Source organism: Dermacentor andersoni, chromosome 10 (genome assembly GCF_023375885.2).
Source record: "Dermacentor andersoni chromosome 10, qqDerAnde1_hic_scaffold, whole genome shotgun sequence".
In the NCBI taxonomy this organism is placed as follows: domain Eukaryota; kingdom Metazoa; phylum Arthropoda; class Arachnida; order Ixodida; family Ixodidae; genus Dermacentor; species Dermacentor andersoni.
Genome location: NC_092823.1, coordinates 44,306,955 through 44,325,149, shown reverse-complemented (window position 1 = coordinate 44,325,149; position 18,195 = coordinate 44,306,955). Strand labels below are relative to the sequence as shown.

The 18,195-nt window shown below is 42.9% G+C and overlaps 1 protein-coding gene across 3 annotated transcripts in view; it reads left to right on the top strand.

Annotated features, from left to right (window-relative positions):
• LOC126543396 (ubiquitin-like modifier-activating enzyme 1) overlaps positions 1 to 18,195 on the top strand; it is a 99,492-nt gene that overhangs the window by 10,053 nt on the left and 71,244 nt on the right. For 2 of the 3 annotated variants that reach the window (XR_008608808.1, XM_055062216.2), the window contains exons 3-10: positions 1,419 to 1,489; positions 3,157 to 3,325; positions 4,917 to 5,051; positions 6,091 to 6,197; positions 8,418 to 8,508; positions 9,505 to 9,637; positions 15,043 to 15,140; positions 16,987 to 17,133. Coding sequence is in view for 2 of the 3 variants with exons in the window: in XM_055062216.2 (XP_054918191.1) it covers positions 1,425 to 1,489; positions 3,157 to 3,325; positions 4,917 to 5,051; positions 6,091 to 6,197; positions 8,418 to 8,508; positions 9,505 to 9,637; positions 15,043 to 15,140; positions 16,987 to 17,133 (945 nt within the window). In the remaining variant the exon portion in view is untranslated. Of the gene's footprint in view, positions 1 to 1,418; positions 1,490 to 3,156; positions 3,326 to 4,916; positions 5,052 to 6,090; positions 6,198 to 8,417; positions 8,509 to 9,504; positions 9,638 to 15,042; positions 15,141 to 16,986; positions 17,134 to 18,195 lie in introns of those variants that run through there. The other variant, XM_055062217.1, reaches the window with a different exon arrangement.

The window sequence follows — 18,195 nt, the reverse complement described above, 5'->3', positions numbered from 1 at the left end:
CATGTTACCAGAGTCTTGGAAGCATTGTCTTATGGTATTTCCACTGGCTGTATTGGAGGAGCGACCCGAATGCTTGATCCCACACTCAAATTTCACAAATTCGAATCTGCGTGATGTTAATGTTATAGTGCAAGGTGTCTCACATACCCATCAGAAATATGACACTGTCAACAAGCTCTGATTGAAACCATACTCAGACCTGCCTACCTTAAAGATGAAAAGCATACTCTCAAAGCAAAAAGAAAAAAAATCAATACTTGAACAGAAAGATTTTGTTGCTACAGATCTTGACTGCCCATACACAAAAGAAACTGGAGTTTGTTCTCTACGGACACTGTAAATAGTCACGCTGATCTGTAGTTGCAACAAAAATGATCTGCGCCACAAATGGAAATGCTCTTTAAGTTCATTCTTGAAACATTTACGTAACGGTGGCCAAAAATGCGATTGCCCTTGCACAGTAGTCCAATGAGTGGGTGGGATTACTGTGGGTAGGTTTGAATAATCCACCTGGTTAAAAAAAAAAAGAATCAGCCTGAAACTCATTTGGGGTTCGGTGTTATATTTTTTTGAAGATGAGTTTACCCTAAACTGAATGCAAATGAAGAATCGCTAAATTATTGTTGTCAATAGGACAGTCGCAAGTTGAAATCAGGCATTGTATGATAATGCCGTAAAAGTTGGCCAGTATGCGTGCTCTAACGTCAGAGCAAGAGGACGAATCAATGCAAAGCTATCTTAACCCTCCTGACGAAAGCATTCTTACTTCAACTTAACTGGTGGGAAACAGGTTCTGCTCTACCGAGAAGAAATACGCACTTCACGTCAACCTGTGGTACGCACCTATAAGACAACTTGGCCTGTATTGAGAGAAAGCACTTATGCTAAAATTGTTCGTAGGAGCAAATTCCAGACAATCCCAATGCTGTACACATTAGTGAACGCACCTTGACAATGGCAAAGGGTACTTACGAACGAGAAGCTTGGTGAATTCAGTCCCTGGTTTTTAGGCATGTTCAAAGTACCCGCCACAGTAGCTCATTGAGTGGGACATTCTACAGCTAGACACAAGGTTGAGCGTTCGATTCCCACTGCGACCGCATTTCGATAGTGGTGTAATGCATAAACGCTCATGTACTGAATGCGTGTCAAAGAACTGCAGGCAGTGGAAACTGACACAGAGTCCTCCTCCCCCCCCCCCCCCCCCCACTCACCTCCTAGCCCCTCATAGCTCCAGCGTCGCTTCGAACGTTAAACCTCATGAATCAAAGAATCAGTGGTGAGAGTTGTCAGATCATACACAGAAAGTGAACTGTAAGGGAACCTTGGGTTCTAAATGTTTTCTACACTTGTGCAGGAGTGAGTCCAGTTGTCCCCACTACCTGGTTCTTCTAGTAACACTGAATTCATCTGTGCAGGGAGACATGGCTCAGCGTGGCCTCTCTCAAGATCCGCCCAGCATTGACGAGGGCCTCTATTCCAGGCAGCTGTAAGTTGACACCATCTTGGCTGGCGGGCAACTATTAATTTGAACAAAGCATTCCTGGAGCGTTTTAGAGGGAGGGAGGGGGACCAATCGGCGGACCCTACAGGCACACCATATTGATGCAAGTTTGTCTTTCCTTACCCTTGTATGTAGTACTAGGTGAAATAACCTGCCCATTTATTAGTGTTTCAATCTCTCACAACATTCGTCGGCAGCATAGATGGGCTCAGGGGCACTGTACTCCATCTTACCAACATCATGCAGTGCGATGAAAGCTGTGGGTCGTGCCTGCCAGCTGGAAAACAGATCAACATGTAGAGCTTCTGCATAGTCCGCATCTGATCACATGGAGTGACGCCAACTCAATGGAAGCTTAATGGAAGGATTACTAGTGTACAACAGACTAGCTCTCCTCACTTTTCCAGAACATGCAGCACAAGGCTCTTGTTAAACTTTGCTGTTGCTGTCAGTGCTTTGCTTTTTGGGTGAAAGCACCAACTTTTTTTTCAGCCTAATGCACTAATAAAAACAGAACCAGAAAAAGTTGTCTCCACCTTGCGGGTTTCCACAGCACTATTACGTCAAATGCACTCCGCACGTGTGCATTGATCCTCTGGCCTCACATATGCCATTGATAGCGGGACAGGCATGGCGATGGCGGGAATGCACCTCGAGCATCTGTATAATTGCTATCACAATAATAACAGAACCAGAAAAAGTACTCCTCCGTTGTCTGTCTGGTTTCCATCCAGGCAGTGCAGACTTAATGGGAGCTTCATGATAAAAGGATTACTAGTGTGCAATGGGTGAGCACTCCTTGATTCTCTGGAGCATGCAGGAGCCAACTTTTGTTAGTGATTGGCTGATGAGAGCCCTAGTCTTCACTAGACTGCACCCGTTTCGTGGCACGGAATATGGTCGAAGCCTAACTTCAAGGTGTTTCTTCCTTCCTATTCATTGATCCTTTCTTTTTGACCAGCTCACGTTACCTGCATGGTACATAACTGCAAAGTCTGTCAACAAAAGAAAAATGGATAAGAAACTGTCACGCATTATTCAGCACCTTTAACTTCAGTGCACATAACACTGTTCCAAATGACCGGCCTTTCATTGCAATCAACAACTCTTAAGAAGGCCTGATGCTACGAGGCAAATTTGCAGCCCCATCAGAAGGCATGGGAGGCTGTTGTCCTCACGTCCATGCACATGTCTGTGGTCTTCAAGCACGTCCCGAGCCATTGCATTTGCATGAACTGTGAATGCGAAATGAACAAATGTGGCAGCTCTTTTGAGACACTAGAAGGAAGAGTCAAGTCAGGCTAGACTAACCCATTACTCTATTAAAATTATTTCGACATTTGCACCACAAAAAAACTTCATTGAAGAATTCCAATGAAATCGAAAGTTCAGATTTTCCTCGTGCAAATGGGGAAAATGTTTGTTCAATTGTCGTATCAACAATGATAGTGGCCATCGTTCCTTACGTATTTCCACACATCAAGCGTAGGAATAGAGCACGTACAAAACCGTATTGGTTCTAGTATGTTGTGCATTTTGAGGTGCGGATCGTACGCACGGATGGTGAGCTTAACGCAACATTGCATAGGAGCCTTAATGGTTGCCCAACCGTTGCTGTAACTAGAGAACGTGGCCACAACCTTTCCTCGCAGCTATGTGTTGGGACATGAGGCCATGCAGCGGATGGCCCGATCTGATGTGCTGATCTGTGGGATGCGGGGCCTTGGCATTGAGATTGCCAAGAATATCATCCTCAGCGGTGTCAAGTCGGTCACCATCTATGACCGGGGAGATTGCACCTTGACTGACCTGTCTTCGCAGGTTTGGTTGCCCTCTCACTTGTGCCATTTTGTGTGCAATGCTGGAGGAAGCGCGTGCAGTTGACTGTGGCTGGCTTTTTCAGCCAGATATATTTGGCCTATTGCACTATAAAGAAAGAAGGCAATACACTAATTTGACTCTGGTTAATTTAATTTTTTGGGTTAATTCAATCCCTGCTGAATGTCCTGGCATTGAACACAAGTCATCCACCGTCGAAAATGCCTATTTTTTTACCTGCCCTAAAAAGATTTTCAAGCAATAACTGTAGCTCACAGTTTTTGATTATGATATTTACCCAATTCTAATGTGTTCTTTTTTTCCAAGAAAATTAGGCTGATGACTGCTTGCATGGTGTAATCTGATACAAAACCAAAACCACATTCGTGGCACTTATATGCTTTACCGCATAACACCGATGTCAGCGGTGAAGCTGTCTTTAAAGAACTGTGCGGTGAAGGTGACTAGGAAATCGGCCACCATTGTGCAATGCATATTAGATGCTTGCCAATTTTTCTTGATAAAAAATCGGGTACGCACCAGACTTCTACTTTGTTAAGGAGCTTTAACATCATTTTTACATTAGTTTTCTACTTTGGGACACGCAGAAAGGGGATGCACATTTGATTTGTGGGTGTGCTAAAATCGGGCAACTACTGCCAACTGAATCAGCAGTGAGCTATGGCTTTTTTTTTTTCATCTCGTTTAATTTGATCTGCTGGATAATTTCGTAAATTTCGTCAATACGTGCAGGTTTGAATTAATGGAAGCCAGCGGTATTGCGGTATGTGCACTTGTTAAAAATTTCACTAACTGAAAAGCAATAATCAGCAATGAGGTCATGCATAGCCAAATCATTTCTTTCTGGGACACTTGCAGCCATGACAATCTCGGTTTCACTACCAAGACAATTCAGATTAGAATATGCATGCTGAAATCTTCCCACTTTAGGTGTACAAGCTTCCACATCAAAACCAAACTTGAAAAGAGTGGTAATTAGACGTTCAGTGTTTGTCATTTATGCAAAATATGAGAAGGCAATAGCCCACATCATCATGTGTTTCATGAGAACATCTTTAATATAAATCAAGTCACCTTTGACGCCAGGCAACAGCCGTTGGTTTGATAGGTACCACCATGTTTGATGATTTTATTTATTTACGCAGTACTGCTACCCTTAAAAAGACTTTCAGCAGGAGTCGGAGTACAAAATTTAATAGATAATGATACATCGTGGGAAAAACAATACTACAATGAGGGAGGTGCAAAGCTTTTGGTGCAGCCACACTATATGCTATTAGAAATTTTGGCTAAGAGGTGGTTTGGTTGCTCCGATTTTACAATTGCCAATGGCTTTGCGTGTTTCCCGCACAGTAACTGAGTTTTTTAAGTATGTTATGAGCATTTTAGCATAATAAGGGCTAGCTGAAGCTTGAGATTTGTCCTCTGTGCATCTCAGTTTGTCCCACCTAAATTTGATACTGGCAAATAGTGTTCGGCAATATTCCACTAGTCCAGCTTTTTTGTTTGATTGCATTTTGATAGTCTTAAGACCAGAGCTTGGCTTTCAAGTGTAACATTTTTGTGCCTGCAGTACTACCTGAATGATCACTGCCTTGGCGAGAACCGTGCCGAGGCCTGTGTAGCTTCACTGGCCGAGCTGAACAGCTATGTGACGGTGATGGACCACACAGAGCCCTTAACCAACGACTTCTTGAAGCAATTTCGTGTGAGTTTTTGGTTCATTAAGCACTATCATACAGTTAGAATGAATTTGAGGTGTTCTGTCACCTGGAATTCAGTTTCCTAAATTTTAATACAATATTGCTGTTAAGGGGTAGTTTCCTCAGCATCGTGTCCACATGTAGAAAAAAAACTATCGTCATCAGCGATGGCTCCAGCATCGTCGTCTTCCACAGCTGGCTTGTTGGCGCTACCGCGTGAACGTACTCGTGCCACTGCTCCCACGTTTGTCATCATTAACTAATTGATTAATTACTAAATAAGAGGCACAACGACATGACCAATAATTGAGAAAGACTCTACTGAACTGTCAGGATTTACCCAGGAATAAACTCCGGGGCTGCACGTTACAGATTCGTTGGTTAACCATCTGTATGGAGTGCTTGGGCTGATAGTTTTTTCTATGCAGTACACTGCCAGCATTGTTTGCTTCTGAAGCTGATGATAATTCTTGATATTTGACACCTTGAAGTGCTATGCCCGAATAATGCTTGTCTGGCTTTCAATACACACCCCTGGCCATGCCTAAAATATTTCGTCGTGAAACATCCGTAGACTAGTGGTGCCATCTACTCAAAATTTTGTCAAACTAAAATTTTATGGTAAGCTTGTTTTTATGTGGCAGATGGCAAGACAAAGCTCATCTACTGTCAGTGTCACATGAGTCTCGTTTTCCAGCATGACGAATCAGCGTAAGAAGCCTGCACATTTTTTTAACAATGGGGACATTCAAGAAGTCTTTATGTTCTCTTGTTCAGAGTACTTTGATGTCGGTCTTGAAAGGACAGCAACAATGACAAAGAGGCCTGAGAAACAATTGTGATTGTAATTAAAATTGTTAATTAGCAACATGTACTAATATTTGTTTGAAGTTTCAGATATTTAAATTGGCAAAATGTTCAGCTTCGTGTCACCAGTAAATGGTGCTTGACTTTAAAGCCTACTAATGTGCTGCTTAGATTGCGCTTTAATTTGTTTCAATTAAGAAAGACACCTGGCACCCATGAACGCCAATCTTCCCGCAGGTGGTGGTGCTCACCGACACTCCCTTCGAGGAGCAGCTGTCCATCTCTGCCTTCACGCATGCCAACGACATCGCCCTCATCGTGGCCGACACGCGGGGCCTCTGTGGGTGCGTTCTAACCACTTCTCTGGTCGGCATTGAGCGTCACTTTAACCGCCGCCATGTTGATGCGAGTATGGAACTTTAAAGCGAAGCTCTCTTTGCCTCTTCCCTCCCACTTTGTGAGCACTGGCCACTGCTGCCTGGCCGACTAAACAACTTGGGTCTTTGGGTATGTGCGCAAATAGACGAACAGAGCAAGAGGCAAGTGACGACGTCAGCAACGTAAGCAGCCAAGTGTAGAAAAATATGGGAACAAATAGGGCGCAATGTTTACATCTTAGGTGAAATTGAGACACTTTAACAACATTTCTGTAAACATAGAAAAAAGGTTCGCATACCATTGATTTCCACATATACGGGGGATCCGCAGGTTTTTTTTTTAGTAGGCTGATCTCGCTGCATTCAGAGCACCTGCTTATCTGCCTTGCTGGCACTGTGATTCATACAGTATACACCGCTTTCCTCCTCTACCTGGGTATAGAGCTAACTTCAGGGGAATGCCAAGCTGAATGCTATTGTGGACTTTTCCAGCAAATTTTAGGGAGAGCTTGAGGGATTTGCTTAAGCACAGGGAGCATTGGGGCTTTCTCAACAGATCGCACACACTTTGGACTACTGCCCTGGCACATGACCAGCATTAACACTAATATTCAGCGCACTAACGAAAAAACCATGGAAATTACAGGACTGGTTGACCGGTCGGTCAACACTGCAATGTGAGCCAGGCTCGTCATAGCCTATGGCCTCACACAAAACAAAAATGATGAAGAGCGCACAACCCAGACAGCGCAGCAAAAGATGGCAAGATTTAGTTGTCCCACTCATCCTCCTTCTTAGCTCCTCATGCCTTGTGAAAAAGCACTAGGCAAATGCAATGATGCCCTGGACAAGAGGCTCATGAGAAAAAAAATTATGTATTTCCTCAACCCCACTCCCACTGTTAGAATCATCTTATCCTCACCTCTCTGCCTTTTTACCTCAAAAGCTAATCCATTGGGATGGCAAAAAACGTCTCCTTGCTTATTACCATAGTTTTATACCTTCCAACTCCCAAATTTTCTGTAATGTTCAGGAATTTGGGCTTGTTCTGTGGTTTTACGAATGTTGCATCAAGTTTTACAAAAGAGAAAATTGATATCCTCTGCGATAAAGTTCTGAGTACAACCTCAAATGTCAGTGAAAGCACAATAGAAGGGTACTTGCCTTGAGCAAGTATATTTGCGAAAATTTTTGAAGCAGAATAAATTGGCAACAATTAAGTTACTGAACATGTCACTGTGATCTAAGCAAACTGTTCCTCTTCAATATCCCCTGTCCCAAGTTTACTGCTGCCTATGTTGCTGCATGTAAATGTAAATCCTTCTGAATAAAGTATGGATGTATCCCACAAACAGTGTTTAATCAGGACAAGCTGCATTGAAGCTAAGCTAGACATTTGATTGGTACACAGGATGGGGATACATTGACTGTCACCTATGAACACAACTAACCATAGGGCAAAAATTTTATACAGCACAAATACAATATGCTATCTCAGCATGCATTGTAATCAAGGCTAAATAAACGTTATTCTAAATTAACACTTTTTCTCTGTTAAATTAGCCACTATTTAGCACGTGATGGGCAATGATAAGCCTCATCTTGGCACTTGCTGGTCATGTGTTAGTCAACACCTCGCTGTAAGCTCCCCGAGTATGCGCAACTGGTAGCAAAGTGTCAAAACTCTGGTATACTCTGGTATAGCTGAATTCACATGATGGACTGAACCGGTATTTGAGCTTGCGGATTGTCTCGCAGTACCATGTGTCACTTGTTCCTGCAACGCTCACTTTTTGCAAAGCAGTGCAAAAGGCGCCCATAAGCCAGATCAGCATTGGGACTTTCAGTGAACAAGACCACAATGCTGATGGATAAACACCTTGGTCTGGCAGCATTCATCTTCAATTTAAGTAGCTCGTTGATTGGAACATGTCAAACATACATGGCTGCAAATGGAATAGCACAGCGTTTTGATGCATATATCACGCTGCTGCCTGTGCTTTGGGGAGGGTATACGGTTTGATCGTCTATTTTGTTGGGTATGCTGTTTTGTTGTGTGAATGATAAACACAAAGTGGTCCGACATGCATTGTATGTCAAGGGACTTGTTCAGTTTCAATCATATCTGTCGTGTGAACCCAGCTCAAGTGTGATCGCTCTACCTGTCTTTGCTTTGTCATATTACAGGCAGATCTTTTGCGACTTTGGCGCGAGGTTTCGTGTGCTCGACACCAACGGCGAGCGGCCCATCTCTGTCTTGCTTGCCTCCATCAGCAAGGTGTGTGCAGGCATTTGGGAACAGCTCCTTCAATCTGTTTCCCTTGTAAACTTGGAAAGTCTGAAACAAAGTCTGAAAGTTTAAGAAACATGCCTGACCATAGTAATAACCCAAATGGCTGCCGGTGGCGCTATGGGACAGTGACAGTGTCAAAGTCGTGTCATCTCCCGTCAAGAGCACCTACTTCTAGCTTGCCCTAGAAAGATCTTATAGCAAGAGCAGCAGCTCACAATGAATGATTACAGTGCTTACACAATTCTAACACAAGCGAATATTTTTCCAAGAAAAATTGGTTTAAAAATTGCCTGCACAGTGCAATTGGATTGGACACAAAACCAAATTCTCGTTCTCAACAGCCTACCTTCAGATCCTGCATAGAATGTACCGCTGTCATTACCATCACAAGATGGCCACAAAACATGTTCTTGCAAAGTAGGACAATGATGTGCCGCTTTCAGTCTTTGATTACAAAAGCGCACTCAAAATATAAGTTAGTGACAGGTCGTGTCAAGCATTCTTGGTGTTCTGGAGGAGAATTGCATACTTTGCAGGGTTGAACTAGCTGAGTGGTTAGTCTAGCCGTGGACAACCATCATGTTTGAAATTATTGTACAGTCATTTGATAAATGCAGAACAACAAAGGCGCAATTTGCCATATGGAGAACTACAAGTGGTAGTCTTTGCAACACCAATAAAATGCTGTCATTTCATCATTTCTGTCAGGGCTGAATTAACAGAAGTCAGCTGTATTAAGTTAAAGTAATATGCTTGTGTTACCAAACTATAGCTGCTGTCAGTGTTTTACGACTGTCATGAACGTTGAACAAATGTTTAGACAACTTCCACGCAGCTACCCAAGGCAACTGCAGATTTTTTGTAAGGTAGTCAGGAGCTGAAAGAATATGCAGGGTTTATTGCTGTTACAGACTGCTCTCATATTTCATCTGTGTCACTGGACAAATACCTTTGCACATCACTCTCTACGTCCCATTGCAGGACAAAGAATCAGTAGTGACGTGCCTGGACGAAGTGCGGCATGGTCTGGAAGATGGTGACTTTGTCGCCTTCTCCGAAGTCAATGGCATGACTGAGATCAACGAGTGCCTCCCCATGAGAGTCAAAGTCCTTGGTGAGCAGCTGTCTTTCATAAAAAAGAGCTTAAGGAAAAGGAAATTTCTTAAACTCCAGCAACATCTTTTTTCCCTTTAACTGAATGACTGTGAACAGGAGTTATGAGTTGGTGGCTCCCTAATACGTTTAGGGACTCTTGCACGATCTGGAGAATTCTATACTGACGCTGTCTTAGATGTCATCCGATAAAGTATCCTCATCATTGTAGTCATCGTTGTTGCCACGCTGCCGCCATTAGCGGCATTGGTGTACCGTCATCTTTGTCGTAGCCCTTGTTCTGCCATTATTGTAGTACTGCAGTTGTAGCGCTGTTAACAGTTTGTTAAAGTATGTGTCTCCTTTTTTATGTTTTGTGCTGAACCTAAACATGATGAGCAAGATTAAACCATTTCTTGGCTTGTAATTTTAGTTTGCAGTGAAAAATGAAATTAAGAGTACACCTGCACAGCTTCTTTCAATAGTTACACATTAAATATAGTATGACCCAGCTACCAGTAACTTGACTTCTTGAGCCTTGTTGCTGTCGACACCATGCGTCAACACCATGATGAAGATATGGCAAGGCGCAGTCGCTCGGCTGTACTTCTTTCTTGCTTTAAGTGCAAAGGCGTAAAGAACTCCAAGGCTCTGACACAAAGTGGACAGGACAAGCACATATTCTCTGCTTTATACTTAGCAGGCAGTGCTGCTGAAGCTACGCAAGTAGTGAGGTCGCAGAAGTATTACTCCATGCATTTGTCGGCGCAGTTGGTTTGGATCTGCGATGCTTCCTACATAATAACTACACCATATGCATAGACTTTCGTTAATTAGACTCTGGTTAATTCGATACTGACCGAAGGTCCCGGCCAGTGCCCTTACATTTCATTGGGCCTCAAATTTTGTTATTTCGATCCCAAAATTGGTCTTCACCGCATAATTAAAACTTCACCAGTCAGCATGCATGTGCCTGGCCTCTATGGTTACTCCATCTACGACCCCTTTAGTAGTAGCATATGTCGTGGCAGCGCTTATGGTACAGTGGATGCATTGAGTGCATGTCATCTCCCGTCGAAACGACTGTTTTCGGTCTGCTCCCAATGTCTGATTATGGTATTTACGCGATTCTAACGCACGTCTTTTCTAATTCTCTCTAAAAAAAAAATAGGGCCGCAAACCGCGCTTGCTGCGTTTGTTTTGCCGCATAACACTTCTGCTTTGCGGAGAAGCTGACTTAAAAATTGTGTCGAAGCTGATTTTAAAAGCCTTGTGGCGAAGCTAAGAAACAACTGCACATTCGACCTGCAGGACAGCGCGCACTATCGGTTATGTAAAATTATGTGACTTAACCCACATAAACACTGCAAAATAAACATGACGACGTTTTCCTGTTCCTCATTACATGAACTGAGTGTTACATATGGTCAGTTATCACAGTTCAGGGTGCCTACCAACCGGGCAAATGCGAAATTTTCAGGTATCTTGAATAGCCTGGAAATACTCAGGGAAAACTCAGGGAGCTTGTGCTTCTATCAGGGAACATGAGCAGCAGTTTTGTTGAAAGGGAACCAAAGTTTCGGTAATGCTGGCTCGAGTAACAGGAATCGTAACAAATCCTCTTTGAGGCTGTGTCGTCCACTGGAGGAGTTCCCAGTGTCCAGTCAACGACCAACTTTCCGGATGCCCGATAATTCGGACGGCGTTGCGGCACCACCACATACACATAGAGTCATTGTATAAGAACGTCTAAAATTTCCAATGCGAGAACTCTTCACCGTCCCATTTTCTAGACTTTTTGCTGCGACTGCAACACCTTAACAGCATTAATCAAAGCCACCGCCACCATTTTGATTACCTTGACACCTTGAACCAGCACTCCTGCACGCAGATCCGCTAGCAACCATAGCCACCACCGCTGCAACACTAGGCCAAGCTGCTTCGATGTTTGCTATTAAGCTTCATGCCATTCAGTGCTGCGTTTTTCATTGAAATAATTAGCCACTGTCAGCTGTGGCACCGACTCCTCCTCTGTAATCCTCGCAATTGGCTTCGAAGCTCGCAAAGCATGGCACGTTGCGTAATGCCAGTTCCTGAAAGTCAGCTTCGCCGCAATTGTTACGTGGTGAAGCATGCGCGAAGTATTGCGGTGAAGCCTAACAAGTGTGAAAAGGGGCAATTGTCACGGGACACAGTATGTATTCCTTAATTATACAGACATGCACCCGCCACCTCCTGTCACAGTACTAGCAGCGGTATGCCTACTAAGCATACTGGCAGGCCTTCAGAGCTTTTTCAGATGTGCCTGTGGCGATTTGAGCCATTAAGGGCAGTCAAAGACATGCATTCCTTTTTTCGAACTGCCTGATTTTTCGGACATTTTTGAGGCCGCTAAGGAGTCTGAAAAATTGGACGTTGACTGTACAACTGACTAGGAGGATGCTTCAAATGGTGTGTAGGGCAAATGCGTGGCGGAAGGAGGACGAGGACAGAGAAGACTGATGCATTGAGGAACGAACGGGAAAGGAAGCATGCCACTGCTTCCTTGAAAGAGCTCGAGCTCAAAAAACAGTGTTGGCTGACACCGAGATGCATGTGTCTCCCATCCAAACCAAACAAAACTCTTTAAAGCAGTGAAACATCCTGTAATCTTTCTAATCATCACAATAAAACCAATTCTGCTTCTGAGGCGTTCTGCACGGGCTGAGAGTATGTCAGGACAGTTTAGGTTGACTTACCAACTGTTGAGAGAGAATCTCACCTGTGACAAAGTTCAGGCCTCATACCAGTGAGCTTGCAGTTAGTTGATAGAAATAGCTCGTGTTCGAAAATGTTTGCTTCTGTATGCATCTCCTTTTTATTTGTGTTTGAGAATGTTCGACTCGATTTTCAATGGGTTTAACCATTTCTTTCAAAGATATTTTATTTGCTGAGCATTTTACTAACCCCACAATTCTGTTTTCTTTTTGAATAAAATAAACACTCTCCTTACTATTCAAACTAGATCAAGTCGTTTTTTATTTTTTAACGTGCTTCCCCGAGAGTGACAGCATCTGGTTACATTGTGTCAACCCGTCTTAACATATAATGAAGGTCTGTGTCACTCAGGGAATTTGTAAAGGCACTTGGGGAAAACCTGGAAAACTCGGGGAATTTGGAAATGTCCAGTTGGTAGACGCCCTGCAGTTTCTTGTAATATCACTAGCCAAGAAATGAAAGAAGCTATCGTTTGCACTTTCAATAGCTAACTATTGCAGTACTTTTGATACTACAAGGTTGCTCATTCTTGCTATTTGGTTGAACACAGACATTCTGAACAGCGCAGACATAAGGACTGTAAGAAGACAATGTGGGCTTTTGCCTCATTCGGTGCCTCATTACTCACTGCTTTCTTGTGTTGTTTCTCAAGTTGGCTATCTTTACTGCTTCTGCCTTTTTCTTGTACAGTTGCAAACCAATTTTTCAGACCTCGCGGGAACTAAAAAGTAGCCTGAAAAATCGAACAGTCCAAGAAGCTTATTCACCCCAAAAAATAAAATTTATTAGGCTTAGAGTGGCTTCAAAAATCTCTAACAATGCCCTGCCTCATACTACACTTTGAGGCGATCAGATTTGCTTGGATTTGTGCAACAGTGATGTCGTATTCATTTACAGTCGACGAGAGCATCACCGCATTGGCGATCTTCGTTGGCGGAGATCGCCATAGAGATGGAAGAAATGAACCACGTTACTTCGTAACCACTTGGCTCTTGCAAAGTCACAGGAGGTAGCGCCAATCGCACTAATGCACAGCCACACAAACACACTTAAAGATGCAACGTCTCCAAGATACACCTGCTCCCTGGACACACCACGTGCAAAATAGCAACCGAAACTTATAAAAAAGAAACTGATCCTGCATAAAGTGATCATGACAATATAGCTGACAGAAAAAAATAAAGAGAAAAGAAAAAGTGCCCTCCCCTGGAGGGTTTTGTCAGCTAACTTAAGGAAGAGTGGACATGGCCTCCAAAACAGGAGGATGGCACGCACTCCCTGTTGGTAGCGTGCGCCTCCCAATCTTGAAGGCTATAGAGTGGGCCACTGGAAGCTGAGACGGTGGAAAATTTAATATGGCGGCCTCCATGATTGAGTAGCATGGCTCGGATGAGCAGTTTAGTTTTCACACTTCGGGGCCTAAATTCGTCCGAAACATCGGTTGCGAAAATGCACTAGCTCTATAGGAACCCTTATGGTGCATTTGTAAAGTCCGGAATATCGATCAAGTCCGAATTTATTTAGTCTAAAAAATCTGACGGCTACTGTATGCAGTTACATTCCTCGAATAAAAACACTAGTTCATAATCCGCTACCACATTGTTGTGTTCTTGTAAACCTGTTCTCTGCACTGTTTGTACAGTATGTCTATGTCAATAGTACTAGTGCTAGTATCATACTATCAGTAGTGGTATTGATAGTACTAATATTTTCAGTATCCTTTTGCACACTAACCTGACTCTTTTTCTTTTTGCGAAGTAGACTGCATGTTTCCATGAGCTAATGAAGAGCCAAATATTTTTGTTGGCAGCTTTTAAGCGTATGTCATCTATAGCTTTTGTGCAACCTGTTGCTGTTATTACTGATTATTATAATTATTATTATTATTATTATCATCATCGCTGTTTATTATTTTTTCTGCACAGAAATCACTAGGAAAGAAGACTCGTACCTCATTTCCCTCACCCTATCTATTCAGGTCTAAGTAATCCCATGTCCACATTATTTGAGATGTGCCATCAGCATTGTCATTGTGGTCGTATCATTTTCGTGTCAACGTCATCGTTATTGGACCAGCTATCACTTTCAGGTGCCACTCAAGTCTCTCCTTTGTATTGTCCTCTATAATATTTATGGACAGTGACGATGAACCTGGCCCCAAGTGCCATTACTAGCGCACATGACGTGCACTCATACCATCGCAGAATGCCACTTCTACAGCACTGCGTTCACTCCAGTCTTATTTTTGTTTTGTTTTGCTTCATACTTCTGCTGGTTTTGCGAAGAAACGAAACCTGAGTGAAAAGTTGGTTTACATTCATCTTAAGAACAATGTATGCTGTTGTACCTGTTGACAGAAGTGTGTACAGTTTTTCAATAAATGTTTGTTAGTTGTGAGTAGTGCTGGTGTTTGGTTTTCTGCATTCCCGGTTTGATGGCACTTTGTCCTGCAGGTGAAACTAGTTGGGAGAGGTTTTGTCTGTAAATTTAAAAGTATTATTTATGTTTTACGCACCTCTGGGTTCTGTTCATAGAAGCAGAGATTTAATTTTCAACACCAATTTGCTGAAATGTCTGGGTCATTTCATTCTCTGCGTTCATCGGCAAACATTAAACTTCTTTGTAGGCACTGTTGCTAACTTTCTTTTCTCGTTTGTCACCTTCATTTAGGGCCATATACTTTTAGCGTCGGAGACACAACTCGCTTCAATGACTACGGACATGGTGGCATTGCGACGCAGATTAAGATGCCGAAAGACATCGAATTTGTGAGTTTGCTTTCACTGTGATGGCATTTGATCCCTTTGTGTACTCACAAACTACTTAACGTAGCATGTCAGAGTATTAACCTTGTAAATTTAACCACATCTGTAAGTAATTGTCTGTGTTTAACTTAAAAAATAAATTGAATAGGTGATTTGCAGTACGGTTTTCTTAGCTTCATTGTCTGTTGATCTTTGTATGGTGATAACCCTCTCCAGTCATGGTGTATGCATTTGTTTATGCAAGTTGATTTTGCCACTTCTGTCCGGTCGTGGCGAGGAAAAATTCGTGGACACTGTGTTCTGGGTAAATTGAACACTCTGCTTAGGTAACATTGCTCCGGTTCAATTTAGAGCTGTGTATCGCTATAAAGGACCACTTTGCTGAAGGCGCTATAGTAGCATGTTTGACGGCACATTAGACGTGCCGCATTCTGTTAGCAGCAGAATTGTACACATTGCTGAAAAGGTATCTGATTACAATTACTTCATTCAAAAATGTAACGATTACATTTACCAATTACTGTCCCACAGAAGTGATTAAGCAATTACTGACAAGTAATTGATAACTTCTATCTTAGTTTCGTCTGATCTTTTATTAACATTTCACGAATACAGTAAACAGAACAAGCTTGCCTGGCACTTTCAGTGTGATCTTGGCACCCCCTCACACACTGTTTATCTGCACTAACAATTGCTTCTCAAAACTTTTGTCGGTCATCTGCCCTCACTTTTGTTATGAAGGCATCAGTAGCGACGCCAATAACTCACTAATTGAGCACGTAGGGGGGATAGGGCAGTGTTATAATGTACATTTATGTTGCGTGCAATGTTGGGGGGTTACTCAATGTCTAGGTTTTCCATGAAGCGCAGCGTGTCATTGTTGCTGGCACTTAAAAAATACACTCCCGATTAAGCCAGTGAAGACCTGAAAAAATTGTCTGGGTCTGATTTACTGGCATTAACGTCCTAAGTGGCCTATCGCTATCGAGACGTACCAGTTCAGTTGTTCGGACATCTGGTGGAGCCTTAACATCAGGAAAGAAATACTGAGCTCCCGGTTTCATCTGTCTTAATGTGCAAATTCACGAAGATGCTGCCTGTTCTACTGTAGTTCTTGCTAAATTCAGGTTCTCAAAGCTGTGTTGCTTGTTACGGCTAGTCTCGTCAATAAATTGACTGGTCGCATGTAATTAGTTGCTGAAGAAATGTAATTGAATTACAGTGAGCCTTACCGAGTAAAGAAGGTAATCGTTACATAAAAAAACTACAAAAATATGTCATTGATTACATGCACTAATTAGTTATGAACAAGTTTGGCCAGCAATGGTAAACGTATAATTATCCCTGCCTAGACATGCTTGCAGCCAGTAATTAACTAGCGCATGCACTGGTGGCAGAATAACTGACCACAACAATGATTGATACCATGCAGTCAAACCTTGCTATAACGAAAACAGTTGTAACAAATTATGGGGTATAAACGAAGTAAGTATAAGACGTTTCTCATCGATATCGGTGTGAAAGGAATATATGGTTATAAGGAATATCGGATATTGTGGAGGTATTTTTGGGTCAGATCTGGCTTCGTTATGACGAAGTTCAATTGTATTTAATTACCCTGTAAATGTGAAGACTCACTAGAAGATGCATGAACCATCATCCTGTAACAGTCACTTACTTTCAATGCAGTCTCCAGCGCTTTGGAATAAAATTCTGTAAATTCGACGCACTTATTGACAGTCTGTCATAATTCGTGACTGAAGGAGATAATTAAGAAAAGTTTTCAACAGTCAGGCATAGTTGATGGCTGAATAAGGTAGCAAAAACCTGGCTCGTTACGGACTTCCAGAAATGCCTGAAGGACTCCTTGGTAGCCCCCGTGTTCGTATCATCGGGCTCTGCCAACCCGGATCGCCCAACTTTGTTGCACGTGGGATTTCAAGCTCTGCACACTTTCGAGAAGAAGCACTCGCGTCTGCCCCGCCCTTGGAACAAGGTACGTGACCTTGACCTGTATGGCCCCATCCACGGTCACAAAAATTGATGGAACACTAACCCCATATTTTAGCCTCTTTCCTTGCCTTAATTCAAGAAAAGTCGTTGCTGCACCTTTGTCAACTAAAGTGGTCGCTATACTTCGGCTACGGCATTTAGTGGAATCTTGCTACAATGAAATTCTCTGGTCGCACATAAAGCTTAGTTTGGCAAATTGAGTAAAAGAAAAAAATTCTGTGGTGATTTAGCGATAAATGCGAGGGAGATGCATTACATTAAAAAACGCTACATTGCACCACTTTGAGGTCTTGGATCCATGATTTAAACCACATTCAGCAGATTGTGAAGCGTTGTTCAGTAGCTCACTCGACGCATGTCCTGCTTCTTCGAGAAGCGAAGTGCGACTGACGGTGGTCCAGAGCAGACTACTGTCAGTTGCGCTATACACAGTAGAACCTTGTTTGTATGTTTTGGAAAAAAATTCAATAAAAATGTACTAACAGGAAAAACATACAATCCGAAGTCACAAAAAAATTTGCCGACTCAAACGCAATTAACACTTAGGTAATGTGAAACGTTGCTCGAATTGCTGCAGCACCGTATGCCCGCCGAACAGGTGGAGCTTAAACGTGTATTGTCATTCTTGTGGCTTAGGCAAGCTTACGTGTCTGCTCCTCAAATTTGGCCTTGCGGGAAGTTTTCATGGGCCCACTCGGCGCAAATCGTTGGGGCACGAGAAGCCAATGCTCAAAGCACCGGTGGGGCCCGAGCAACCCGGGATGCACGTTGTTGCTTTCCCATTGCGTAGTGTTTTAACACGGTGATGGGAAACCTAAGCAAAATTGAGCTGGCAGGCAACGCTGGAATATGATGTTGCCAGAGTGAAACTTAAAGCTTACTTTGCACCGCCTGCACTAGGGAACAGCATACAGTGTGCTTCCAACGAGATTACGCCCCACGCGCTGTGAAACCAAGGAAGATGCAAATCGCAAATGGGTTGGCAACGATAGCTGTGAATGCAGCATGGGACAACCTGGGAGGAGATTTGCTGGTACTGGAACAG